We start from the raw sequence: 27,592 nt of genomic DNA on the forward strand, positions 1-27,592 counted from the left end.
CAAATACAAGTATTCATGATCCTGATAGGTGTGAGGTCTTTATCTGATAAAATTAGTTTTTCAGTTGGTGCAATATAATTATAATTATTATATATTATGTTATTAATTATAGCACAGTAATAAGTGTTATTTCAAGCCACACTTAGTAACAAATTTGTATATGTTTTGGAGTTTTAAATGGCCTTGATTTTTTTATTATTAAGGAATCAATCCTTGTTGACTTTTGTGAAGTATGATACGCAATGAAACTGCAGATTAAGTTTTTCCTATTTTTATAGATTCATTTCTTACATATATATTGGACTATAGTTAAATAAGCATGTAACAATTCTTCATACAATCTACATAAGTATTTCAAGGATAGGGCCATCATTATTTAACTACCTGTAAGGTGAAAGGTACAATTTCTCTTCAAAATTTAATTCAAATATTACCTCACTCTGTTCTGTTCTGTGCATATTACTTTCCTCTGTGGAATGCTTCCTATAATTTATGAAGTATTTGTTTTACATATTTGTCTTCTTGACTGGCCTCTGAGCCCCTCTGGAACAAGGACTGTGTTTTTGTGTGTCTCCAGCCTTTGTCACTGTTCCTGACACAATGTGGGCCTTTGATGAAAGTTTTTAAGTGACTTAAACCAATGTCATGAGAGGTTTCAGTCACATATGGTCTGACCCAAAGACATTTAAAGCAGAGACGACATGAAATAAAAGGGAAGATTGCCCAACATTGATATCTAGGAGGATACGGTGTAAATTCTTGCTTTGTAAGTTTGTGGATTTTTCCAAACATTTGAGGTGAACTTTTAAAAGGTATATGTTTAAATCATCTACCAGTCTAACACAGTAACTGGGGGGTCTCTGCCTCTCCAGGGGCCTGGGTTAGGGGCATCTCAGAGACGCCCCTCTTTACAGTGGGGAGGACTCTCATCTGGGTTTAGAGGCTGACAACACCATTTTGAACACTCCTGGGAAATTTATTCATTAGCTTTACTTTCCTTACCTGAAATAAATAAATCTCTTCTTGCTAAAACCTACTGCATAAAGTTGGTGAGAGAATTAAATGAGTTGATACACAGAAAGGTTTTTGTAAATTTTAGCGTGCTGAGCAGATGTAACCGGCTGCTGTTGTCTTGAATAACTACATATTCCGCAGACCCTTGCTAGACCTTTACCTTCCTGTGACTATGGCCAATATTATTTTGGATCGATTCTAAATACCGTGTATGATTTGCAGCATCCCTCTGTTGAAACCTGTTTTGGTTGTGGCAGTTAATAAGAAGGCCTATGTTTGATTATGGAATATTTAAATGTCTTCATTTTTGCATTGTCCGTGCAGGTTTTTGAAATGTTCAAATGATTTGTTTTAATTTATTAAATTTTAATTTATTTTTCTAAATAAACCAAATAATAATGAAAATATACTTATTAGAAAAGCTTATTATTAAAGAGGAACCTATGTTCCCACAGTACTTTTTGAAAGAGAATAAGTGAATAGATCAACCCTAATGTCCTAAAGTTCCCCCCAAATTAGGAGCCCCTGATAGAGATTAAGAAGTTCAAATTAAACTTTCAAACACGGTCCCAGGCAGGCAGAGACCACAATTTTGTTAAGCTCTCTTTGAGCACCAAGTAATAAATGCTGGCATAGATGTAATCTCTCCGATCTTTGAGAATTGGATTAAGTTTAAAATGTATGATTTGTCTAGCTAGAAAATTGAGAACCATTTTTAAATCACCAGACCAAAAGTTTTAAGTTGAGTAATATTTCCATAAATAAAAATGTTGTTTTGTGTACACATAGAATGTTCTGTTTAAACAAAACTTAGGTTCATGAAATATACTCTACCTCTCCTTTAAGTTTAGAATTTGTTTTGCCCAAGAATTTATCAGGTTTTCTTTAAATATCAGACATGTAAGTATATTCAAAATTGGATTTTTTTCTTGCAAGGACAGCGTTGAGAAAGTATGTATATGAGTTTGCCCTATACCACCCTATTCCCATAGCCTCTCTAAAAGAGCAAAATAAATGCAGGTTCACTTAAAAGTGTATGAAAATGTTTGCTTAAAACAACCTCTCTGGAATGGAAAATGTCAAATTGTTGAACTTGTTTCCCTTTTTTTTTTTCCTTAAGGAGAATGGTGTTGAGTGCTTGTATTCTGAGAGCCCACCACAGTCCAGGTTTGCTTGTTTGTTTGTGTGTGTAAATTTGGATGGATATTCAGTTAATTTTTAGAAGACTTCTTTGGATTTGACGCTCTAAAATATGTCTTCTGCTCTTTTGACAGGGAACATTCCACACTACCATCTCCCGGACACACTTCATCCACAGACAGTACTGTAACTTCAAGTGGTGAGTGGACTTGGAAAAGATAGAAAAATAGGGCTGGTACTAGAATTATAAGCTTGATGTTCTATGACCTGCTGAGGTGTGTGCAAATGAAAAGAACATAGGCAAATAATCCTTTTGCATAGTATTCCTAGTTTCTTCCTGTTGGTAGATTCTGGACCAGAAATTTTGAATATGGCTTCTGGTGACCTTGATGGTAAATCACTCTGTGTGAAAGAGGAGAATACCACTTCGGCTTCTGCTGTGATAAAGATCAAAGGTAAGCTGTTGAAGGGTTCAAGTGTAGTTTCCATTCTAAAACACTAAGGAAACCTGTAAGCTAGTAGACTGACTATCCTCAGGCGCTCAGTAATAACATTTTATAGAAGAATTGTGAAGACATAGTCTGGAGATGAGAAGTCTAAGAGGTGACCTTGGCCTTCGTATATGATAAAGTTACCAATTTTTTTCCAGTTCTATAGATAGAACAAAAGTTACAATATGTTTTAATGGGACTTCAATGTTTCCTTATGGCAGAGATTGATTGGACACACCTGGGTGTCATCTGAGGCGCAGCTGCAGAATCACATACTTAGGAAATTCTCAGCAGCCTAATTAGAATCTATTAGGTTAAAATGGACCAATTAGTGATGGTCCACTCAGAAGGCAAAAGAATTAACTAGATGATATATTACATCATTTTCTGCCACTTGAGTATGAAAACAAAGTAGTTATTCTCAGCTGTTCCCAGTGAGACATTACTACAGTTAACACTCATGGGAGGCATAAGCTCCCATTCCCACCAAAAAAAAATAATCAAGGAAAATTTATTCTACTGTTTGAACTAGACGGTTAGATCTGAGATATAAGTGCTAAATTAGGGGAGCTGTAAAATTGTAGAAATGGAATCCATTCCTTAGGTTAACTGAAGAATACCTTTCTGTTCTACCTCATACCAAATAAGAAAAATTTTAATTAAAACTGAACCAAGATATCACTTTTCACCTATCGTGTAGAGAAAGATGCAAAAATTTGACTACATTCTGTTGCTAAGATTGTGGGGAAAAAGAATTCTCATACGTTGCTGTAGGGAATATAAATTATTGTAATTAAGATGGAGGAGAATTTGCCAATATCTTCCAAAATGTTAAATGTACATATCCTGTACCATAAAACAATTTGGTGTCTGGGAATTTATCCTATAGATCTAAGTATACACGTATCATATGACATATGTGGAAGTTTATTTACTGCAGCATTGTCTGTAATAAAATATTGGAAACTAGTAACTATCAGTAGACTAGTTAATATATTCTGGCATATCCATGTAATGGAATACTAATATGCATCCATAAAACATAGGAATCTTTTTTCTTGGAAGGATATCAAAGAACTATTGTTTCTTGGAAAGAAAAACCCAAAGTACAAAACATTACGTATTGCATGTAAAAATTTGCACAAAAAGAATAGGAAGAAGTTTTTATGTATGCATAGAATACCTCTGGAAGGCTAGACAAAAATTAATAATATTGTCTGTGGGAAGGGAAAGTGGGTTTGTGGCAGGCATGGATGGGAGAGAAAATATTCACTGTAAAATATTTTCTACTTTTTAATTTCTGGACTATCAATTTCAAGTCTATCATCTGTCTTAAAATTTACAGAAAAACCAAAATAAAATTACCGTAGGGCAAAGAATTTTATGCCTCTCAAGAAAGTGGTTACCGTTTTGTTCTTATTTCAATATAAAATTTAAAAATATAATACATCCTTTATTTATTTTTCTTACAAAGAAAGAAACAAAATCTATATATAGCTACTGACCTTTGTGCCTGCACTGAACTAAATTCAGGACAAAGAATCATGTGAAAAGGAAAATCATTATCAAGTATATTACAGTACAAACACAAAAATAAAAGGAAATTACAAAAAGGAATGGCGTAAATTAAAAGTGCATCTTTTCTTCTTAGTTAAATGATGTTTTATTTAGAAAGATACCATGGTTTGAAGGGATGTCATACTTTGTTATCAGCCTTGCGTATGTGTGTATGTAATTTTTAAAAACCTGTTTGTCAAGCTACAAAAAAGCTACTAAGTTACTAATTGTTCATCCTTTCTTCACCCAGTTTCTATAATTATACTAGTAATGTGTTTGATAAACAAAGCAGCAGCAGCCTTAAAAAAGATTTTAAAAGCCCTGCTGTTTGAAGGCCAATCATAGAAATGTTCATTTCTATTAAGAAGTCTTACACGGCCAGCTTCCTTGGGAACCTTAGTTGCTCTGATCCTGATTCTGAATCAGTGGGCCCTGGTAAAGTTTTGTAGGACATAATTTGTCTCACATGTTAAGGCCTTTGCCACTTGCTAGTCCGCCCATTTTGCCACCTCACTATGTCTTCCTCTTTTACTTGTTGCCTCTCCCCCACCTCTTCAGTGTTTCCTTTTTCTCATAGGCAAAAGTCCAGCTCCTGAGAATATTCCACTCCAAGGCTCTGTCAGTGAGGACAAAACCATGTTAAATCCGGTAAGGAAATACACATGTTAACAATAAAAGTAATGATATGTTTCAATGGTAGAACACCTCCCTTTCAGTTTGCAAAATACTCTTAAAAGCTCTCTCATCTTTATCCTTTCCAAATATTTTGAGGTTAATAGAATTTAATTACACCAATATTTTATAGATGAAGAATTTGAGGCCAAAGCATCCTTATGACTTGCCCAAGGTCACACAATACAGTCAGAGCTAGGACCTCCTGACTGCACAGTGATTTTTATTTATTCATTCATTCATGCTTTTATTCTTTCACTCATTCATTAATCAAAATTCTACTGGAAACAAGCTAAATATCTGTCAATAGAGGACATTAATGAAGGTTAAATAAAACAGTAATATCTATGTTAAAGATATATTCTAATTAAGGGAAGAAACATACAATTACTCAGTAATTAGAGTGTGGTTAGTGATATGAAAAAAAAAATACTTGGGGTGAGAGGTCAGAAAAGGTGTCATGGAGGAGGTACCTTGTGAGTGGCATTGAATGTTATACAGACACATGAGAAACTGCTAGAAAACATTAGAAGGATGACTATTTAAATGTTTGTAGAAAAAGAGTTAAGTTCCCTTCCTTAAAGAGAAGGCTCATTGCCACTGGTAGGAATCTATAATTATTGAAGAGTAACTTGTAGACTATGGGTCCAATTCCATGTTTCTCCAAGAGTCCTACATTGTACTTATGTATTAGTCCCTCTCTGTATTGTATGTGTGGAGAGGCGTGTGTGTGTGTGTTATTGTTGTTTCCCCCTCAGTATATAAACATTGTTTTAGGTAGGCCCACTTGGTTACAAGGAACAGGCTTCATATAAGCTAACTCAAGAGAAAGTTGTGGCATGGATAGATTGGAGGCAATAAGGCAGATAAAAATTTTGCAGTATTCTAGTTGGAAGGGAGTAGAACGATTGGATACGTGATTTTGTAGTGTAAAGTATGTATAGAGTGTAGTGTTGGCTAGCACACATGCCAAAAATGGTTACCCCTTATAAAAAATGGACAGAGGAAAATTCAAGTCCTCATACTAAAGTTTTCTGAGAAAAAAAAATTTCTTCTCATCTCAAAAAAAGATAGAAATAAATGTTTTAAAAATAATGCATTAGAAAATGTAGTAATGGAGGTCGGGGACTGGTTAGGATGCTATTGTAATAATTCAGGCAAGAGATGAAGATAGTATGAAATTAGTGAGCATGGAGAAAAGGAAGACCTATTTGAGAGATATTTAAGGGATAGGTCACAGTACATGGTGACTGATAATTGGGGGTGTGGGAAAAGGTAGATACCCTTGCTTATGGCTTAACTTACAGAATGAATAGAATAACATGAGAGGAGGGAGGGAGTAAGAAGAGTAGAATCATGGAGTGAAACAAGATTAGTTTGAGATAAGTCGCGTTTCAGGTTGACGTGAGACATCAGTACTCTGTAAGGAGGTTTTGATATATGACTGTATACCCACATTTATAAACTCACCTCAAAGTGGGACTTTCAGGAGCAGACGCACATTTGTGAGTTATCAACAAAGAACCAAATGTGTGGATGAGATTTCCCAAGGACTCTGGCAGGCAAGAAGAGAGCACTGAGGATAATGGCTTCTCGATGATTCCATTATCTAATGAGAAGGCAATGTCAGCGGGGACTGAGAAGAAGCTAATGTAGTGGTGAGGGGACATCGGGAGAGAGAACCAAAGGAAGAAAAATCTGTAACAAGGAGGGAATTAGAGATCAATTTAGATGAGGCAGTGGTCAAGTAAGATAAAGACTGAGAATTATCCATTGGATTTGGCAGTAGGGAGATCACTGATACTGGGGAGGGCAGTTTCCTTGGAGTGTTGGGTACAGGGGCAGAGTAGTTCATTGATCTCAAAAGGGAGATAAAGAACTGGAAAGAGCACCCATGGACAACTCTTCCCAGAAGAAGCGAGTCCATGTAGGGCTGGAGAGGAAGAAAATGCCATAGCTGGAAGAGGTCATAGGGTTGAGGGAGGATTCAAAAAATTTAGGAATATTTAAATTGTTGATAAGAATGATCCAATGCTTTACCTGAATTATTGAATTTGTTACATTTTATCAAAATCTTAGTTTCTATGGTCTGAAAATTACATGACATGGTATCAATGGCTCTACCAAAGATATTTGTCTTAGGCTTATGTTTTATAGAAAATTTCTGAGAATGTTGAGTAATTATTATCATCAAAATAATTGTATACCTATAGTTTTCCCATTAGAGTTCCCCAGGCAATAGAGTACAACCCTCTTACTATGGTGGTTTTGGTTGTATAGATAACATTTGTAGGACGGTTGGTTAGTGACCTTAAAATATATTCATATGGAGTAAAAGCCTAATGTAATGCAATCTGAGCAGCTATTTTTGCCATAATTTCCCCAACAACCCATCTAGAAAGCTGCGTATGGTAGTTCTGGATCACTCCCTCCTCTTCATCCATCCAGTCCTCTCTCTCCCTCAAGCTCCAGCATGTTCCTTGTCTGCAGAGATTTTCTATGCTTTTCAAGCCATGGTGTTTCTTTCCTCCCTATGCAGAACACTTGTTCATATTTATTTCATTTATTTAGCAATTAGTCCTAGTTTGCTTTGTGGTAACTTGTATCACATTTGCAGCTTTTCATATATTTCTGTCCCTTGTGCCTCAGCTAGATTGGAAACCCCCTTGGAGCCAGTCCTGTCTTCTTCTTAACCCCTAGTAATACTATAGAGTGTTTTTGACAGGGTAAGGTTGCGAGGGGACAGGAAGTTGGGAAATGATTTGTTATGAAGGATTTCCACTCTATGTACGGCAATAAAATCTCTTTATGATTTTAGGAAACCAAAGAGGAACCCGAAACAATAGATAAGCATAAAAAAGAATGTGCTGCGGGAGGTAAGGAATGTTCTCTCCCAATCCCCATGTGAAAGTTTGTTCCCTGCTGATATTTTTCTGGGTGAAATCTTTCTGAGTAAAGCTATGGCATCTACAATTCCGCATCTCTAGATAAAATCAGCCAATAGAACTGATTCTTGATTCAGTTTGCATCAGTTTTGAAAAGCCACATTGATGTTGCATTGACTGGTAAGCCCCAGAGGACTTGCAATAACTAGTGCCCCGTTGGGAACTACCACCACACTAACGTTCCTAGGAAGTTCCCAGCTCTTCTTGGAGATCATTTTCATGATCCCATCTAAAATTAAATACGCCATTATTGAACGACTAAGTGCTAATATGCTTTCCTCCCTATTTCACTTTCATTTGGGTAGAATAGTGGATAGATTCAGGCTTTGGAGTCACACAGACTCTATACTGGGTCTCTCTCTGACTAGCTGTGACTTTGGAAAGTCATTTAAACTTGAGTCTCAGTTTCTTCATCTACAAAATGGAAACAATGAGTAAAAAGAGAAAAGTACCCTTTATGGGGAATATACTATATGCTGAGTACTAGGCTAAATTCTTTATGTGCATAGTTTTATTTGGTTCTACCAAATACCTATGTGAGGTGGGTAAACTGCAATTCAGTTTCCTAGTCTGTAAATTGCAGACAATAACAGTACTTACCACAGAAGTGTTGCCATGAGGATTGAATAAATTGTGTACGAAGCACTTCGAAAAGTGCCTGGCAGAGAAATTCTCATGGAAGTTAGCTATTATAGAAAAATAATATCATCCTTATTTTGTAGATGGTTTGCTGAAGTTTTGGCTTGTTCCAGGTCGTATAGCCATAGCAGTCAAAGCTAGGATTGAAACCAGGTTTTTTCAAGTCTAAATCTAATGCTCTTAATAACTAACCTATGGTCCTCTTTGCAAAGCTGTCATGAAGAGTATCATTAATATGTGTAAAGAGCCTTGTTCTGGGACTGGCATATAGTAAACCTGTGATAAATGGTTGATATCATGTTTATTGTTGCTGTTATTGTTACCAGTATTATTATGATTATTACTGCTACTTCTACTACAATGAGTACTACTCCTGCTGCTACTGCTATTAAAGCCTTGATTTGAAGGAGGACCAGGTAACAGAGGAAGATGTGCATTTAGCCATGGGATCAAGTCAAATAAACATTTAAATGCAAAGAGAACAAACTGGGCTGTCCCTTGACTCTGAGACATCTTCAGGATTCAAAGACTGTTCACATGCTGAAGTGCGAGCCCGTAGTTTTAATGTCACTGTGATCCCAATAGCGTAGCATAACATTATCTTATATTTAAACAAATGCATTCTTAGCTGGCTATCCTCTCAGACACTTTCAATGAAATGCTTTTGTTTCATGGAGAGAGGACATAACATTTGATCAAATGTGCCTTAAGCTATTAAGCCTTTTTAACCAAATAATACTTTGTTGTCTTTTAATAGACACTGCCGTTTCCTCTCTTCCCGTAACCACTGTGAAATCAGTTAACTTTAAACAAGGTGACAGGTAAGCTCTTCTTCATGTTGCATGCTCGCATTTTTTGCTTTTCTGTTGAATTATGTTTTAACAAGTTCTTTGTCTTATCCTACAGCACTTCTCCTAATGAGAAGGAGGTGGAGGTGAGTTTAAAGCAAATGTTTTTTCCTTTAATTAAAAAAAAAAAAGTGTTTCAGGCTCTCTTGCCTACCATCGCTTCTTGCTTTTGCACCAGCTGTCACACGTTTGGTGTCTGTGTGGCTTGGCAATGATGAAGAGCAGGTAAAGCCTGTGTGCACCAGCATTGTGTTGCTGAGAGAAGAAAGAAATGCCTCAGTATAATCTGGTATTAAACTGAAATATTTGACTACCTCCAGTTTTCTCCCCTCACCCTCACATTATTTTGACATTCATTATTTTGAAATTCAGGCTGAATTTCTCAGATTATCTTTGGGATTTAAGTGTGACTGGTTCACCTTGGAGAAAAGAGTGAGGCTTGAAGAAAGATCCCGTGACTTGGCAGAAGAAAATTTGAAGAAAGAAATCACTAACTGTTTAAAGCTGTTAGAGGTGAGAATCATAACCTTTGGGGACTACACGTTTGGTCCTATTGTTAACAATGTTTTGAAAATTACATGTGAGTTTTCTTGTACGACCAAAACCAATACCAGGTACCAAACCCTGCCTGACCCAAATGTGAATTAGGAGGAGGTAAGAATTCAAGATCAGGCCAAAATGAAAGATTCACTAACAGTAGAAGCGACAAAACCAACAAATGCCTTTAAAGTAGTCGGATGAGTCATCTGCCTTCTCCCTGGATTTTCAAGTAGATTTCAGGCAGAAGAGTAATCAGTCATGCAGAAAACTGAGCAACTGGAGATATCAGTTTTAAGCTTCAAAGAGGAGAATTGAAAGTCTGTTTCCATTTAATTAACTGAAAATAGAGAATGGTGACTGCTTTGTCTTATCAGACGGTGGGCAAGCCCTCTGGAGGGTACATAGACATATAACAACTACTATAGATTCTTCTATTTTGTCAAGTCACTATAAATATAGAGATGGGTTGGAAAATTAAGAGAGCTAATTTTGGAGAAAGAAAATAAAAATTTAGAAACCATATTCTGTTTGTGTGTGGATGTGTGGTAGAAAAACACATAACATAAAATTTACCATATTAACCATTTTAAGCGTATGTTAATTAGTGTCAAGTCTATTCACATGGTTGTGAAACAGATCTTCAGAACTTTTTCATCTTGCGTACTGAAACTATATCCATTAAACGATTCCCCTTTCGTCCTCCTCTCAGCCCCTGGCAGCCACCATTCTGCTTTCTGTTTCTATGAATTTGACTACTTTAGATACCTCATATAAGTGGAATCATACAGTAATTGTCTTTTTGTAAATGGCTTATTTCACTTAGGAAAATATCTTCAAAGTTCATCCGTGTTGTAGCATGTGACAGGACTTCCTTCCTTTTTAATAAAAGGCTGAATAAAATATTCCACTGTATGTGTATACCACATTTTGTTTATCCATTCATTTATCTATGGACGTTCAGCTTCCACCTCTTGGCTCTTCTGAACCTTGCTGCTGGGAACGTGGGTTTGCAAATATCTCTTTGAGACCCTGCTTTCAATTCTTTTAGAAATGTGCCCAGAAGTGACATTGCTGGATCATATGGAGTTCTATTTTTAAGTTTTTGAGGAACCATAATATTGTTTTGCATAGTGGATGCACTGTTTTACAGTCCTGCTGACAATGCACCAGGGTTCCAATTTATCCACATCCTGGCCAACACGTTCTTTTCTGGGATTTTTTGATAGTAGCCATCCTAATGTGTGCAAGGTGATATCTCACTGTGGTTTTGATTTGCATTACTCTGATGATTAGTATTGTTGAGCATCTTTTCAGATGCTTGTTGGCTCTTTGTATATCATGTTTGGAAATATGTTGATTCAAATCCCTTGCCAGTTTTTTAACAAGACATGTGATTTGCAGTTAATTTCTCCATTCCACAGGTTGCCTTTTCCTTCTGTTGATTATGGCCTTTGATGCACAAAGGTTTTTAAGTTTGATGTAGTGCTATTTGTCTATTTTTGCTTTTGTTGCCTGTGCTTTTGGTGTTATATCCAAGAAATTGTTGCAAAATTCAATGTCATGAAGCTTTTCCCCTATGTTTTCTTCTGGAGCTATATAGTTTTGGGTCTTACATTTAGGCCTTTAATCCATTTTGAGTTGATTTTTGTATATGGTGTAAGATAAGAGTCCAACTTCACTCTTTTGCATGTGGATATCCAGTTTTTCCCACATCATTTGTTGAAGAGACTCTCCTTTCCCCATTGTGTAGTCTTGACCATTGTCAAAGATCATTTGACCATATATGCATAGGTTTATTTCTGGACACTCTATTCTGTTTCATTGCTCTATATGTCTGTCTTTAGGCCAATACCATAAAGTTTGATTACTGTAGCTTTGAAATATGTTTTGAAATCAGGAAGTGTGAGTCCTCCAACTTTGTTCTTTTTAAAAAATTGTTTTCGCTATTCAGGGTCTTTTGAGATTCCATATGAATTTTGGGATGAAGTTTTCTATTTCTGCAAAACGATGCCATTGGGATTTTGACGGGGATTGCATTGAATCTGTAGATTAATTTGGGTGGTATTCGTGGGTTAACAAAATTGTCTTCCAATCCATGGACACAGGATGTCTTTCCCTTTATTTGCGTCTTCTTTAGTTTATTGTGGCAATGTTTTGTAGTTTTCTGTGTACAAATCTTTTACCACCTTGGTTAGGTTTATTTCTAAGTATTTTATTCTTTTCAATAGTATTGTAAATGGAATTGTTTTATTTCCTTTTTGGATTGTTCATTGTTATCATATAGAAATGCAATTGAATTTTATACGTTGATTTTGTATCCTGCAACTTTGCTGAATCCACTTAATAGTTCTAACAGGTTTTTTGTGTGTGAAGTCTTTAGAGTTTTCTATATATAAGACCATGTCACCTGTGAACAGAGGTAATTTTACTTCTTTTCCAATGTGCATTTTTTATTTCTTTTTCTTGTCTAATTGCTCTTGGTAGGACTTCCAGTACTAAGTTGCATAGAAGTGGCAAGAGTGGGCATCCTTGCCTTGTTCCTGGTCTCAGAGGAAAAACTTTCAGTATGATGTTAGCTGTGGGCTTTTGATATATGGCCTTATTATGTTGAGGTAGTTTCCCTTCTATTTCTAGTTTTTTGAATATTTTTATCATAAAAAGGTATTGAATCTTGTCAAATGCTGTTCTGTGTCAATTTAGATGATCATTTGGGTTTTGCCCTTTAATCTGTTAAAGTGATATATTGCATTGATTGATTTCCTATGTTGAACCATCCTTGCATTTCAGAAATAAATCTCAGCTTGGTTACGGTGTATACTCCTTTTTATGTGCTGTTGAATTCAGTTTGCTAGTAGTTTGTTGAGGATTTTTGCATCAACATTCATAAGGGATATTTGTCTGTAGTTTGCTCGTAGTGTCTTTGTCTGCCTTTGTATTAGGGTAATGCTGGCCCCAAAGAATGAGCTTGCAAGTGTTCCCTCCTCTTCAGTTTTTGGAAGTTTGAGGAGGACTGTTGTTCATTCTTCTTGAGATATTTGGTAGAATTCTCCAGTGAAGCCATTTCGTACTGGTCTTTTCTTTGTTGGGAGACTTTTGATAACTGCTTCAATCTCCTTATTAGTTATTGGTCTGTTCAAATTTTCTATTTCTTCATGATTTAGTCTTGGTAAACCTTACTCTATTTGGCTAACAACTAACATCTGCTCTTCCCTTCCCAACTGAAGGTGGTTATTTAAACTGTAGTAGGAAACTGTGTCTGACAATGACCATTCCAGTTGGTTAGCAACTCTCCAGCTGCAACTCCTACATATCTGTCTGTTTCAGAAGTAGCTGCTATTCATTGAACACCTACTGTGTGACAAGCAAATGGCATCTGTAACCTCTCACATCACAATATTCCTGGAAAGGAGATGTAATTGTCGCCATGTAACATACGAGAAAACAGCAAATCAGAAAGGTTGACATTAGAATGCGATTTACAGTCAATGGTGCCTATAGTTTTATTGGCAGAACTTTTTCTTTCTTAATGATATACAAAATTTACAGTGTTTTAGATTTTGGCAAGTCTTAGATATTTGTTCATGATCACACAGATAAAGAGCAGTGGCTTGTTTGCTTCCAGATCTGTTCCTTTAATTCTGTCTCCACCCTAGTGAGAAGGATGATCCTCCATCAGGAAGGCCATCATCTTGGATTAAGGGCACAGATTTGAGAGAAATATTCATAAGGCTATGAAGGCATATCCACATAACCAGCCCAATCACACTTTGTCATCAATGGAAAAGCAAGTATAGCAGTCAGACCTATAACTAATTCCAGTATATTTTTACTAATTTTCTTAAAAGTTCAAACTATGTTCCTCATAATACATTCAACTCTTTTGTAAGCATAATTTCTTTACCATGACAAATTAATTATATCCCATCCTGTTAATTGTAGAAGAAAGATATAAATACACATGAAGAGGTGGCAAATTTGGGAAGCAAAGAAGGAAAGGATCAAGAATAGATATAAATGGTTTTTGTGAGCTCCTGCACAGGTCTACTTGAGAGCCAGCAAAGATATTAATATTTCATTACTGGGTTTTGCTGCTTCTTTTCAGCCTCCACCAAGATAATTGAGATTTGATTGTCATCAGCCTTTAGAACATAGTCAGTGTTAGAATCACTTGCTGACTACTTGGGTTGGATACTTTTTAATACTTTGCTTTCTGTGCAGTCTTTAACACCTCTTTGTGAAGATGACAACCAGGCCCAGGAAATCATTAAGAAGCTGGAGAAGACAATAACATTCCTTAGCCAGTGCACAGCACGAGTGGCCAGTAGGGCTGAGATGTTGGGAGCCATTAATCAGGTAATCTGTCTCCTTTTCTCTAGTTACAATGAAATTACTAAAAGGATTTATTTTCCCTGACATTATAGATTACATTTTTAGGAAGAAGTTTTAAAAAACACTTCTTTATTGTATAAGATAATATATGCTTAATATAGAAAAAATGGAAAATGGAATATGCAAATAAAAATGTAAAGAAAAGTCTCTCATCATAGCATTAGCCAATGACTATCATTATAAAAATTTTGTGATATATTTTTCTAGACATTCCCTTCATGGAATGTTATAATCTGCTTCTCTTTCATTCAACATATAGCATAGATAACTTTCTATGTGATATAAATATATACACATACACACATCATCATTTTATGGTATTCTATTGGTTGAATAGATCATAAATTATTTAACCAGTCCCTTATATGTGATCATTTCAGAATGTTCTTGATATTTTGCTATTATAAACAATGCTACAATAAATATCTTTGTGTATGCATCTTTGCACTCTTAGGTGTAGAGAAGTAGAATTTGAAAATTTCTTTGTGGGCAAATCTGGGAGGACTTTAATTTTTTGAATCTAAACCTGAACAAACTTATTAAATATACTTTTCCTAAGAAGGAGACATTTAATTGTGGTGGTAGTTTTAGTTTGATCATTTGTTACACATTTTTAATGCCTTAGTTCCTTTTTAATCCCTCCCTAGAGAATAATATTCTTTCTTTTATTTTTATTAAAGTTATGTATGCACATTGCTTAATCATTAGGGAAATGCAAATTAAAACCATAATGACATACCACTTCACATCCTCTAGGATAGCTATAATGAAAAAAAAGAAAAAAAGGAAGAAAGAAAATAAGTAATGTTGATGAGGATGTGGAGAAATTACAATATTATTATTGTGTATTTAATATAATATTGTTTAGCCACTAAAAGGAATGAAGTGCTGATACATGCTGATGAACCTGGAAAATATTATGCTAAGTACAGATGCTAAACACGAAGATGACGTATTGTATGATTTCATTTATATATAGCATCTAGAATGGGCTGGTTGTTGCTTAGGCTCACCACCTCTTTTGAATGAAGATACCTTGCACTTCTCTCTTGAGTTGGATCCCATTTCCAGAACCCCATACCTCCTTCTTTACTGGTTTATTTTTTCATTTTGGTGGAAGATCTCACTCAATAACTTTCTGAGAGAAAAGAATGCCTGGGAAGTAAACTTTTCAAGATGTTATATAACTGAAAATGTCTTTATTCCTATACTTAATCACTAATCTAGCTGGGTGAAGGATTCTAGGTTAGATATCATTTCGTTTAGAATTTTCCTTGCAGTGCTTCATTCTCTTCTTAGCCTCTGGTGTTGCTATTCAAGTTTGATGCCATTCTGACTCTTGAGCTTTTGTTTCTAACATCTTTTTAGTGTCCAGAAGCTTTTAGGATATCCTCCTATCCCGAATGTCTTCCCTTGGTATGGGTTTGTTTTCATCCGCTGTTTTAAGCCCTGAATGGACATAAGCTGGCAAGTTATGTTCTTGAGTTCTGGACTTTTTTTTTTTTTTTTTTTTTGAGGAAAATTAGCCCTATGCTAACTGCTGCCCATCCTCCTCTTTTTGCTGAGGAAGACTGGCCCTGAGCTAACATCCATGCCCATCTTCCTCTGTTTTATATGTGGGATGCCTGCCACAGCATGGCTTGCCAAGTGGAGCCATGTCCGCACCCGGGATCCAAACTGGCGAACTCCGGGCCGCTAAAGCAGAACGTGTGCACTTAACCACTGTGCCACCGGGCCGGCCCCTGGAAATTTTTTTGAATTATCTTTTTCTATGTTTCGTGGAATTTTTCTACATTTTCTGTATTTTCTTGAATTCCTGTTCTCTGGATGTTGAATCTCCTGAACTTGTTCTCATCTCTTTTCTACCTTTTAGTCTTTTTGCTCCAGCTTCAGGAGTTTTCCTCAACTTTATATCTTGAAACTCTTCTATTGAGTTATGTATTTTGGGGATGTTTTTAATTTCCAGACTGTTTCTTTAACTCTCAGAATGTTGCTTTTTAATACTATCTTGTTCTTATTTCATGGATGCAATACTTATTAACTCTCTGAAGATAGCGATAGTTTCCTTGAAGTTCCTGTTCTCCTGTAGTTTATTTCCTCTAGCTGGCTTTTTTCTGCATTTTGATTTCCTTATTTCATGCCAGGGCTCTCCTCTGACCAGTGATGACTCCCAGGCAGCTGACTGGGAGCTCTGTGTAGGTTGGGTGGGGAAGGTTCTTGTTGGCTCTGAGCTTCACACGGCCAGGATGTTTCATTGGGATGCTCAATGGCGGTAGTTTTAGGAGTTTCTTCTTGCCATGTTACATCCCTCAGAGAACAGTCTTCCAGCTGCCTGCCTTGAGAGTATCAGTCTGGCTACCAGTGTTTGGGAGTTGGGAGGAGGAATAAGGCTAGGTATCTCAATACTTGATATGTATACAGACTTTTGCCTGAATCTGTTCTTTACTGTATGATCCACGCATCATCAACTCTTCTTGCCCAGTCCAGAAACCCTCTGTTTCACTCTCTCTAGATATTCAGCTTCTGTAGTCTTTCACCTAAGTGGTGGAGGGGAAGTTGCTCCTCTGGCCTGAGTAAGGAAGCGGATCTGTGGACCTGATTGCTTTCTACACAGATGTTCAACCATTTCTTCTGTTCACATACCCACCTTCAAGCTTAATTCCAGAGGCGCCACTAATTCCTGAGCATCTGGAACTTTCTGTGGTGAAACCAACTTGCTCCTAGGCTTTTCTTACTGCTTTTCTTATGGTTCAGCTTTTCAGTCTTAGTCATTTACCATTAGTCCTACTACTAGCAGGCTTTCAAAATTCTGTTGCTATTATATCTTTTTCTGTTCTATTTGCCATTGTGTACTCATGCTTTTTTTTTTAAATACCTTTATTGTCATTTTAGTGGGATTTAGGGATAGAGTGAAGGTAACACATGTGTCTAATCACCATCTTTTAATTGGGTATCAAGAATAGTATTTTCATTGTGAACATGTTCTTTTTCTCCTACTAGGAAAGCCGGGTTAGTAAAGCAGTGGAAGTAATGATTCAGCATGTAGAAAACCTGAAGAGAATGTATGCCAAAGAGCATGCTGAATTAGAAGAACTGAAACAGGTTCTTTTGCAAAATGAAAGGTCTTTTAACCCTCTTGAAGATGAAGGTAATACAAGTTTAAGATAATAGTATCAGTTATGTTTTTCGAACATTCTCCTCTTTCATTCTCTAATATTATATCTTTAGTATAAAGACCCTTAAGTTAACGTTATATTAGAAGAGTAACTCATGCTTATTATTTACATAGCCCAAAGTAAGACGTCAGTTAGAAAACAGGTTGGGAGATAAGGATTCTTTGGCAATGACAAAAAGAATCATTAATTTAGATTGCTGAGATGAGAGAATATCTTTAATCTAACCCATTGGGTTGAACTTAGTGTTCTACTTAGGATGTGTTAGAATTGGCTTTCTCCCCACATAAAGCAAGGCACAGTCACTAACATGAGCCACACTCATCAACTGTGGCTTTGTATTCCTCAAAGAAGGAAGGACTCTGCACAGTAAGCTGACTGATGGATTGGAATATAGGGAGACATCTGAGACCGTGGAAAATATCTTAACACAAAATTTATATAAATCTTATAAGAGTTTTATTTTAAATAGACAGTATGAACTTTTATGAGCAGAATTCTTATTTTAATGATCTGTTCCCTCTTCTAGAAAAGTAATCATATTTGATAATCTTCCGATCTGTTTTTGTATTCATTTATTCAGCAGACATTCCTTCAGTGCCTTCTATGTGCCAGGTAGGCCTTGTGGACATCTGCAGTGGCAGAGAGGACTGTATGCCATTGGCTAAGATGGTAATTGTTATGAATCACCAAATAAATGATAACCAGCTATTTATATTGCTCAGTAGTCTCTAGGGTCTTAAATACCTCTTTTCTGACCATTGCTTTTCTTTGTAAAGAATTGAGACCATTGTGTTAAACTGCAAATGTAATTCCTAAAATGTTGTAAATATGTTTTTCCTTTCAGATGACTGCCAGATTAAAAAACGTTCAGCTTCTCTAAACTCCAAGGTGAGTGCTAATTCACTTCACTGTGTCTATCAAAAGTTACAGGTGAGAAGGTTTTAAAATAGTATTTGAAACAACATGGCTTTAAATGTAAATTATAAAACAACGGTGATTTTAATTCATATATATGTGTGTATGTATATATGCATGTGTGTATATTTATGCTTATGTGTGTATGCTTTTACACTTCTTGCTCTGTTTGTGTATCAATCAAGTTTGCGTGGCAGCAGGAGGAAAGCCAGTATAATGATAGTTTCTCTCTCATGTAAAATCAGAGTTGGAAATAAATAGTCCAACAATGGTAGAGCAGCTTCACAAAATCCACAGGGCCCTGTCTCTTGCTGCATCATCACCCTCAGGCCTTTGCTTTTGGTCTGAGATGGTCTAAGACGGCTTCATCAGCTCTGGACACCAAGTCTTCGTCATTACATTGCATCACATTCCAAGAAAGAGGAAGAAGCAAAAACAGGTGTTCCCTCTCCCCCTAAAAACACTTCCTAGAAGTCTCAGATAACGTTTCCCTTTTCATTCCTGGAAGGCTTTATCTATTCATTTATTCCCTTTACATTCGTGGGAGGTTTTGCATTTATTCTGGAGACTTTATGCCTAACTAAAACCCAAGAAGTCTGTTACTAAATAAAAAGGAGAGAACGGGATATTAAAAGTTAACCAGCAGTTTTTGCCAGTTTGAAAGTCAGGATTTCACAGAATTTTTTTACAGAATTTTTGAGCAAGAGACTTTAAAATCATTCCATCCAAATCTGTCTTTTTCACAGATGAGGGAAATCACTTTCACAGAAGTTAAGTGATTAGTTACAATCACGTAGTGGTAGAACCATAATTAGATCCTAGGTTTCTGGGACTGCAATTTGATATTCTTGATGCTCAACTAAGCTGTGAAATTAAATTAGGGACTGTGGTTTAAGAAAAGGATTCACATAAAACTTCGTTAGTTTATTTCCTACATTTAACATATTTTTTATTTCCTGAAGTTGTACCTATTTAAACTTTAAGAACCACATAATACTATATAACATTTTCCTGTGCAAATCTCAAGGTTGATATATAAACACATCCATTCATTAGAATATCATGCCCATCCTTAAATGTGTTGAATGGAAAAAACGAAACCATGAAAACAAAAGCTATAAAATAGGTGCATTTTTTTTTTTTGAGGAAAATTAGCCCTGAGGTAACACCTGCTGCCAATCCTCCTCTTTTTTGCTTATGAAGCTTGGCCCTGAGCTAACATCCATGCCCATCTTCCTCTACTTTTTTTTACATGTGGGACACCTGCCACAGCATGGCTTGATAAGTGGTGCGTAGGTCTGCACCTGGGATCCGAACTGGTGAGCCCCGGGCCGCCAAAGCAGAGCATGAGAACTTAACTGCTGTGCCACCGGGCCAGCGCCCATAGCTGCATATTTATCTCCTCTTGAGTTGGGGAGAACCTAAGCATAAAAGAAATGGTAGCAAAAGAGAGGAAGAGATGAATAGATTTGGCTGCAATAACAATGAAAAAGTTTTTTGCCAGAAATATTAACAAAATTAATATGTGCAAAGATCATAAAGAGGTCGTTCTCAGAGCAGATATATACGTGGTTATTCAACACAGAAAAACAATGAACTAGTGTTCATTGTTATTAGAAACCTAAACAAGAAGCTTTGAATTCCATATTTGATTGGGAAAAATTACACTCAGCCAATGTTGGAGAAAGTGGGATATAAATTTGTGGAATATCTCTGGAAGGCAATTTGGCCATTAAAAAAAATCCTTTAAAATATGTCTACTGTTTAACTCAGCAGTGGCAAGTGCATGGATGTGTATGTATGAGAATATTCATTAGCGTTGCATACAAGGGTAAACTATTGAGAATGTTCTGAATGTACATTTTCCTCCTTTGGGTAGCCATCTTCTCTTAGAAGAGTGACCATTGCCTCTTTGCCCAGAAATATTGGAAATGCAGGAATGGTAAGTAAACTCCTAAGTGCTCTTAGTCAAAAGCAAATTCATTTTCATATGACAAAAATATAAACTTACTTCACTAAATTCATATTTTATTATTTCTTTAACATCTGAACTTTAAAGTTGGCTGGGATGGAAAATAATGACCGATTCAGTAGGAGGTCAAGCAGCTGGTGAGTGTAATTTTGTGGTTACTCTTTGGGAAGCTTACTATTTTATAATTGGGCTAAAGTAAATGTTTGAAAAAAGTGAAATTGTAACATTTGATTTGTACAGAGTATATGCAGAATAATTATAAAAATTGGCATATAATCATGAAATTGGTTTATGAAATAAGTGTTATGTAAATATGTCAAGGAAAAAATTAGAACATAAAATTTTTGTGTTGATTTAGGTAGTGGGAAATAAATTGATAATGGCTACAGATGTATTTGATTTGACAAGTGGCTATAATCATCTTTATTTAGGCGTATTTTGGGGTCAAAGCAGAATGAACACCGTCCCTCATTACATCGATTTATTAGCACCTATTCCTGGGCAGATGCTGAAGAAGAAAAATGTGAACTAAAGTAGGTGAAGCTTGGTGTGTTTATTAACTTGATGTGAGCTGGGGCGTAAAAATCGGGATCACTTTTATTCTATGGAGATGAGGTTAATGATGAATCATCGAAAAGATAATTCATTGTTTAAGACTTTTATAAACTGTAAAGCACTATAAATGTTATTTGTGAATGAATTCACTCACATAGCACTCAGAACTGCAAGGTTTGAGGTCTTAAGTTAGAAAAGACCCTGAAATTTACCAGATCTGTGAAGATAATTTTTTCCCTGTATGAGTATCTAGTTATTGGGGGAAGGTCAATAAAGAGCCACAGAAGTAAAATGTCTATCTACTAGATTTTTTAAAAAAATACATGAATTATATATAACATATAAGCACATGTGATATATGTACATCTATCTTCTCTTTATGTAAGTGAAGAGTAGGGGAAACATAAAGCTCTAAATTGCTATCTCTATATCTAAAAAGTTAAACAAATAAAATATAATTCTCTAGTGAATGGTAGAGGGCAAGAAGGAAGGACATGAAGAAATACTGCCTCTAAGTCCTTGGGTGACACTGGACAAATTGCTTAACCTTACTTGGTCTCAGTTTCCTCATCTGTGGAGAACTTCATTGCATGCCTACTATGTGATAGAGACTGCACTCAATCCTAAGGGATATAAAGATGAGTAAGACATAGTGCCTACACTCAAAGTCTTTTTTAAAAATAATCCTGGGAGACTATTGTATGTGTTAATGCTTTTCAGATTTATAGTTAACATAATGGATATTTTCTGATCCTGGTTAAAAAAAAAATCAAGAGTTTCCTTCAAAAGATTGCAATCCTTTTTTTTTTTTGCTTTTTGTTAATGTGGTATGATTTCTACTGAGAAGTCTTTGCAAACCAAAGATGGCAATCTTCAGAATCTTACAAAAATTCTGACTTTTGGGCCTTGTTTCCTTTAAAAACTAAAGTCTATCACATACATTCCCTATAGATGTTTGACTGGAAAAAAAACAACTTTGAGACACAGTTAGTTCCCTTTGGCAATTGTGAGGGCATTATGAGCTTGGTATTTCAAGTTCAAATCCAACTAGAACTCATCAGTGAACATGATAATGAAACAATTAAGTTTTGTTCAGGTAAAGAAATCCCTCTAGATAATATGATTTCATTTAAAGTATAGGCAATCCAATTGCTATTTCCCAGCTTACTGAATACCAGTTTAACTAGCTTTGCACTGAACATATTTTCATAAACACTTTTAAAATTAAGATTTTTAGAGAAGAAATGACACTTTGATGTTACTCCAATTTAGCATTGATCAAAAAACCTACAGAAAAAAAGAGTAAAATCAACTTTTAATATAGGATATTAAAAACCATCTGGTAGAAGAATACTTAGAAAAAACTTTACTATATGTTAATAACAAATTACATAGAGGAAAAATATGGCATTCACATTCAGTTTTTAAAGAGTGGTTACACTCTCACACACACATATATGCAGAGAAAGAAATCACAGTAATAACATTGGTTAATTATGAGTGGTGAGAATTGACTAACTTTTACATGTCCTTTTGCTAGTACCCCAACTTTCTACAACAAACATTTATTATTTTTCTAAGTACAGAAAGTTACTTTTTAAATGAAATTCCTATAGGGGCCAGCCCCATGGCATAGTGGTTAAGTTCAGTGTGCTCTGCTTTGGCAGCCCGAGTTTGCAGGTTCGGATCCCGAGTGCAAACCTATACTACCTGTCAGCCATGCTGTGGTGGTAACCCACATACAAAATAAAGGAAGAAGGGCAATGCATGTTAGCTCCAGGTGAATCTTTCTCAGCAAAAAAAAAAATAATTAATTAATTAAATTCCTGTAAATGGTTAAAAATATAAATTTGGTGATTTGAATTTTAGAATTAGATATTTATCAAATCTTAAGCAAAACAAATATTTGTGAGCCTCTTTAGTACTATAGTAAAATTTAGCAACATTTTATAAATGATTGTAGCACATTATCTGTAGTTTTAAATATTTAAAAACCATACTTACTTACAGAACTAAAGATGACTCAGAACCACCTGAAGAAGAAATAGTAGAAAGAACAAGAAAGCCAAGTCTTTCTGAAAAGAGAAATAATCCATCGAAATGGGATGTCTCTTCAGCGTAAGTTGTCTACTTGAGAAATGATACCATCTTGTTGGAATTGGGAAAAGTAAGGCAGGATTAACAATACTAATCAATGACTTTACTAAAAGACCTGTCAAATTGTTAAATTTAAATGAATAACAAAATTCACATGGTCTACAGGAGTCACCCCCGAACCTATGAGTTACAAGACACAGGAACATTCACAGCGTTAGGAACCTGGCCCTGGAGCCAGATGGCCTAGGCTCGGGTCCAGCTCTCTAACCAGCTGTGTGACCTGGGCAAGTTCATCCATTTTTGAGCACCAATTTCTTCATCTATAAATAGGAATTATAATAGTACCTATGTCATTGTTTTGACATTCATTTAAATGAATTAGCACATGTAAAATTCTTAATTCTGTGTTAGACACTGTACTATTTTCAAAGACTTGCATGATGCTGCAGTAAGATTTTTTTTTTAAAGAAATAGCATTTAAATTTCAGTACAGAAAAGTCCAGGGTATGGTGAGAAATAAGTGACATGTTTATATATATATATATATACACACATATGTACATACACATATATCCTGCTCTACCCAATAAATAATTTTTTGTTTCCACCATAGGAATATAAGTTGCCTTACCTGATTGAAAGAATGAGATAAACACTCAAAGGTACTTGTCAGGAGTTAAATAATGCCTAAATCACATAATTTTCAGATTCTCACCATAGGACATCATTTCTTACTTCTAAAAATTATAAGGGAGGCAGATTGTGGCCAAAGCCAAGACGACAGATCACATTATGTGGCTTATTACAAGGCGGTGCTGGTAGTATGTAGGGCAGATCAATGACTTGATTGGTATCGTTGGCAAAAGGAGTATTTCTAACAACATTATTGTGATTGCCAAATTCTGAATTTGTGTTTTCCTTGCAGTTATGACACAATAGCTTCCTGGACAACAAATCTCAAGACTTCCATCGGAAAGGCTAACAAGGCACTCTGTTTGTCTGTTGCCTTCATTGTACTGTTTGCAGCTTTGATGAGCTTCCTCACAGGCCTGTTTTTCCAAAAGTCCGTGGATGCCGCTCCCACACAGGATGGGGACTCCTGGATGTCTCTAGAACATATCTTGTGGCCATTTACCAGACTTAGACACAATGGGCCACCACCAGTGTGACTGCAGCACATCCCAATGTGTGCATCTTGATTTTTAAGGTTTCAGTATCTGAACTTTGTAAATTAGTAAATTTTAGCTGGAAAATTATAGCATGGAACCAAAGGTTCTCAGGATGCCTGTAAGATATTTTACATTCCCTCTTTTTGTGATTATCTCCCCAACTGAAATACAGTGGGGAGGAAGCCTGCCTATGATCTTTTAATGAGCTTTTTGAGAAGGAGGTATTATATATTGTTTGTTAAAATTTATTGAAATAAAGAACCATTCAAATCTTCGTACAGTGGGAGTTGAGTCTCAGTAGACTAAATATTCAAAGGAAAAAAAACCCACTTTCTGAAAAATAAAATTTGAGTATAAAATGCTGATTAGATCATTTTAGTAGCCTATTTGAAGTATATTCACTCATTACACTTTATTGAAGCAATCCCTGATTTCTCTCCAAGTTGCTTGATTCTTCATACTGAATAAAATGTATGAGTGGGGATTAAGAATAGCTGAGTACCCTAGTCAAGAGCAGCATGTGGCCCACAGAGTCAATGAACTGGTCGTTGGAGCTCCTGATTTTCTCCATTGCTTCTTCAGAAGCAAAATCCTTAACCATGTGATACAAAGTAGAATGAAACTCAGTTTCTTCTTTCAGGGCTTCAGAGAACGTATCGCTGTATTCGTCGATCTTGAGCCTTTGTGCTCTGTCACCACTAAACATCAAAAGGGCCCAATTGGGATCCTCAATAGGTTCTTCTTTACGAAGGTGTTCCCTCACCTAAAGGAGAAGAAAATTAGAGAAATCTGTTAATAGATGCTCTTCTATTAGACATTTGGCAGTAGAGTATTATTTGAAGGGCTCAACTCAGGCCCTAAAATTGCAAACATTAAAAGAAACATTCTTCATATCCCATTTTTTTGAACCATGAAACTGTTTATATCTTGGTGTTTATGGAGCTTATCAAAATGTATTAATTCCTTCAACAAATATTTATTGAGTGGCTATCATCTGCCAGGTACTGTTCCAAGCGCTGGGGATGGAAAAACAACAATGAAAAGAACAAAGAAGAAACAACTAAACGTATTAATAAATAACTAACAGCTGCAATAATAAAATCCTGTTCTCAAGGAGCTCATCTTCTAGCGGGAGAAACACATGATAAATGAGATAAATAAGTTTGGTGGCTCGTTTAGGCTAAAACATTCATCAGTCAGCTTTTAGAATTTGATAAGATACCTTCTTTATCAGGCAGTAGTAAATGTGCCAGAAAGTTAAATTGAAGCCTCACCCCGTTAGAGGAGAAAGTTTGTGAATCATAGATATATTCATGTTAAACGCTTCCTTTTGTTCTTGAGTCAATGTAAAGAGATATAAGAACTCTAGCCTGAAGTCAAAAGCATTTGATACCATAATGGAGAATGAAGGCATAACCTTTACATAGTTTGGTTTTATATTTTTGACAAAATTGTTTTAAAAATGAAGTTTTAAAACTCTATTGTGGAGGTTTTTTCACCTTTTTAAGAAGAGAAACCATGGTCTACATTCATTTAGCTTTTGAGTACTGCATCTTTTTTTGGAGGACAAAGTAGTTTTATGGGTTTTTGTATACTATACCTTAAATACAACTTTTTTAGAATCACATAGCATATTCCATCTGCTCCAACCAAACGCAAAAGCAGAACTTAGCAGGGCCATTTGTCGATAAGCTTTCATTTCTGTCAAAGGAACCTGTCAATATAAAAGCAAATAGAATTGATCATAGAGCCTGTGAACAAGTCCTCCTTCCATCCTTGGCCTACCGTCTATTCTCAACACAGAAAGATCCATTTAAAATGTAAGTCAGATCACATGACTCCTCTTTCAAAACAGGGCAATGGCTTTCCCCTTCTCTCAGAGTAGAAGCCAAAGTCCTAACAATGATCCACGAGGGGCTCTGCAAGGTGATATCCCCTCACATACCCTCATACACCCCGTCATCTATCTGACCTTATCCCTTTTTCTCTCCCTTTGCTCCCCCAGCTGCAGGTCCCCCCACTCCTCAAACACACCAGGCCACTCCTCAGGGCTCTTGCTCCAGCTGGTCTCTCTTCTTGGAAGCTGCTTCCCGAGATGTCCACTTGGCTGAATTCCCCACCTTCACGTTTTGCTCTAATCTTACCTTCCCATTGAGCCGCCTCCCCCAACACCTTATTTGATGTTGTGTGCTGCCCCAGCCCCACTATTGCTCATCTACCCTTTCTTTCCTCCACAGTACTTATCACTTTTTGATATGAGATAATTTTATTTTGTATGTCTATTGTTTATTTTTGCCTCTACTAGAATGTAAGATCCACAAGGGGAGGGACCATTGTTTTATTCACTAATGTATCCTAAGCATCGAAAACAGAAAAAAAAATTCTTAAATGTTCTGAAAAGATGAATAGTTTACTACATTCAGCATTTGTAGAATACCCGCAATTTAAGTTACTAAAACAAAAGTGTTTTTCCCTATGCATAAATGAACAGTCTTATCATTATGATTATTTTCAAATGTTATATGAATGTCTGCCAATATTGACATTTTCTGGTATGTTATAAACTCGTTCTTGAGTATAGTACTCTTCTGCCTAAAACACCTTTCATGATTAGGAGTTACTTCATCTTCATTCATATATCATCAATGTTTACTAAACATCTGCTGAGTTCTAGAATATACTAGGTGCTGGAAGAATCAATGTTGATTAGGAAATACTCCCCCTCCTCACGGAGCTCACAGTTTAACACGGAAGGATCTCATTACCGAAAGCCTTATGGTAACATGAAGCAGTCTGCAGACAGGGAGGCCCTGCCTTGAAACCGAAGGAATGGGTTTTGTTGATCAGTGGTCCTTGTATGTGTTTAATTTCACCTGTCTGATCATGTTTGGGAAACTACAGAGTCCTTTGCTCTTTCAAGAAGCCTTACATATATCCCATCTGGAAGAAGAAAGAAAATATACAAAATGCTTGGAGCACCTTTGCACCAAATTGACCAGCTGTGGATATGCTCCATTTGTCAATATGAATATGTCATATTACAGGCTTACTTTCTTGGGGAAGATTTTTAAACTTGAGAGAACCCTGGATTTCTGGTCTTGCCCATTATTCCTTCCTTTCTAACTATAATCTTGTATAAGTGAATATAGAAAACCCCTGGTGTACCGTAAGATTTATATTAAATTTAGTACCTGCTAACATTCTAAATGTCCATTTCATCTGGAAAGATTAATTCTTACCTTATAGTTTATAATAACATAAAAATGAGAGTGTCGAGTAGGGAAGATATTCAATCCAGCTTCTTTCAAAGCGGTAATGAAAGAAACAGGAGTCATCCATCTTCCTTCCAAAATAGAGGAATGCTTTTTATTATTTACTTTGATTGAAGCTAACATGCAGAGGTTTTCCTAGTTTCAATAAGAAAAACAACACTTTTATACAAGTAAGTTAAAGAAATTATTACCTCATTATCA

The 27,592-nt window shown here is 35.9% G+C and overlaps 2 protein-coding genes across 15 annotated transcripts in view; one reads left to right on the forward strand and one right to left on the reverse strand.

The window, feature by feature from the left end:
• IRAG2 (inositol 1,4,5-triphosphate receptor associated 2) overlaps positions 1-24,393 on the forward strand; it is a 94,168-nt gene extending 69,775 nt beyond the window's left edge. For all 5 annotated transcript variants that reach the window (XM_070270082.1, XM_070270085.1, XM_023643246.2 and 2 more), the window contains 16 exons: positions 2,135-2,181; positions 2,289-2,353; positions 2,502-2,609; positions 4,780-4,850; positions 7,693-7,750; positions 9,216-9,279; positions 9,365-9,392; positions 9,679-9,819; positions 14,065-14,199; positions 17,236-17,383; positions 18,256-18,299; positions 20,206-20,268; positions 20,386-20,435; positions 20,730-20,831; positions 22,864-22,971; positions 23,876-24,393. In XM_070270082.1, coding sequence (XP_070126183.1) covers positions 2,135-2,181; positions 2,289-2,353; positions 2,502-2,609; positions 4,780-4,850; positions 7,693-7,750; positions 9,216-9,279; positions 9,365-9,392; positions 9,679-9,819; positions 14,065-14,199; positions 17,236-17,383; positions 18,256-18,299; positions 20,206-20,268; positions 20,386-20,435; positions 20,730-20,831; positions 22,864-22,971; positions 23,876-24,119 — 1,476 coding nt within the window. In that variant the 3' untranslated portion in view covers positions 24,120-24,393. The remainder of the gene's footprint in view (positions 1-2,134; positions 2,182-2,288; positions 2,354-2,501; positions 2,610-4,779; positions 4,851-7,692; positions 7,751-9,215; positions 9,280-9,364; positions 9,393-9,678; positions 9,820-14,064; positions 14,200-17,235; positions 17,384-18,255; positions 18,300-20,205; positions 20,269-20,385; positions 20,436-20,729; positions 20,832-22,863; positions 22,972-23,875) is intronic.
• Positions 24,349-27,592, reverse strand: part of DNAI7 (dynein axonemal intermediate chain 7) — a 73,452-nt gene continuing 70,208 nt past the window's right edge. For all 10 annotated transcript variants that reach the window (XM_070270087.1, XM_070270093.1, XM_070270094.1 and 7 more), the window contains 3 exons: positions 27,359-27,526; positions 25,720-25,833; positions 24,349-24,882 (listed from right to left, as the gene is read on the reverse strand). In XM_070270087.1, the coding sequence (XP_070126188.1) occupies positions 24,604-24,882; positions 25,720-25,833; positions 27,359-27,526 (561 nt within the window). In that variant the 3' untranslated portion in view covers positions 24,349-24,603. The remainder of the gene's footprint in view (positions 24,883-25,719; positions 25,834-27,358; positions 27,527-27,592) is intronic.

This window comes from Equus caballus, chromosome 6 (genome assembly GCF_041296265.1).
Source record: "Equus caballus isolate H_3958 breed thoroughbred chromosome 6, TB-T2T, whole genome shotgun sequence".
Lineage (NCBI taxonomy): Eukaryota > Metazoa > Chordata > Mammalia > Perissodactyla > Equidae > Equus > Equus caballus.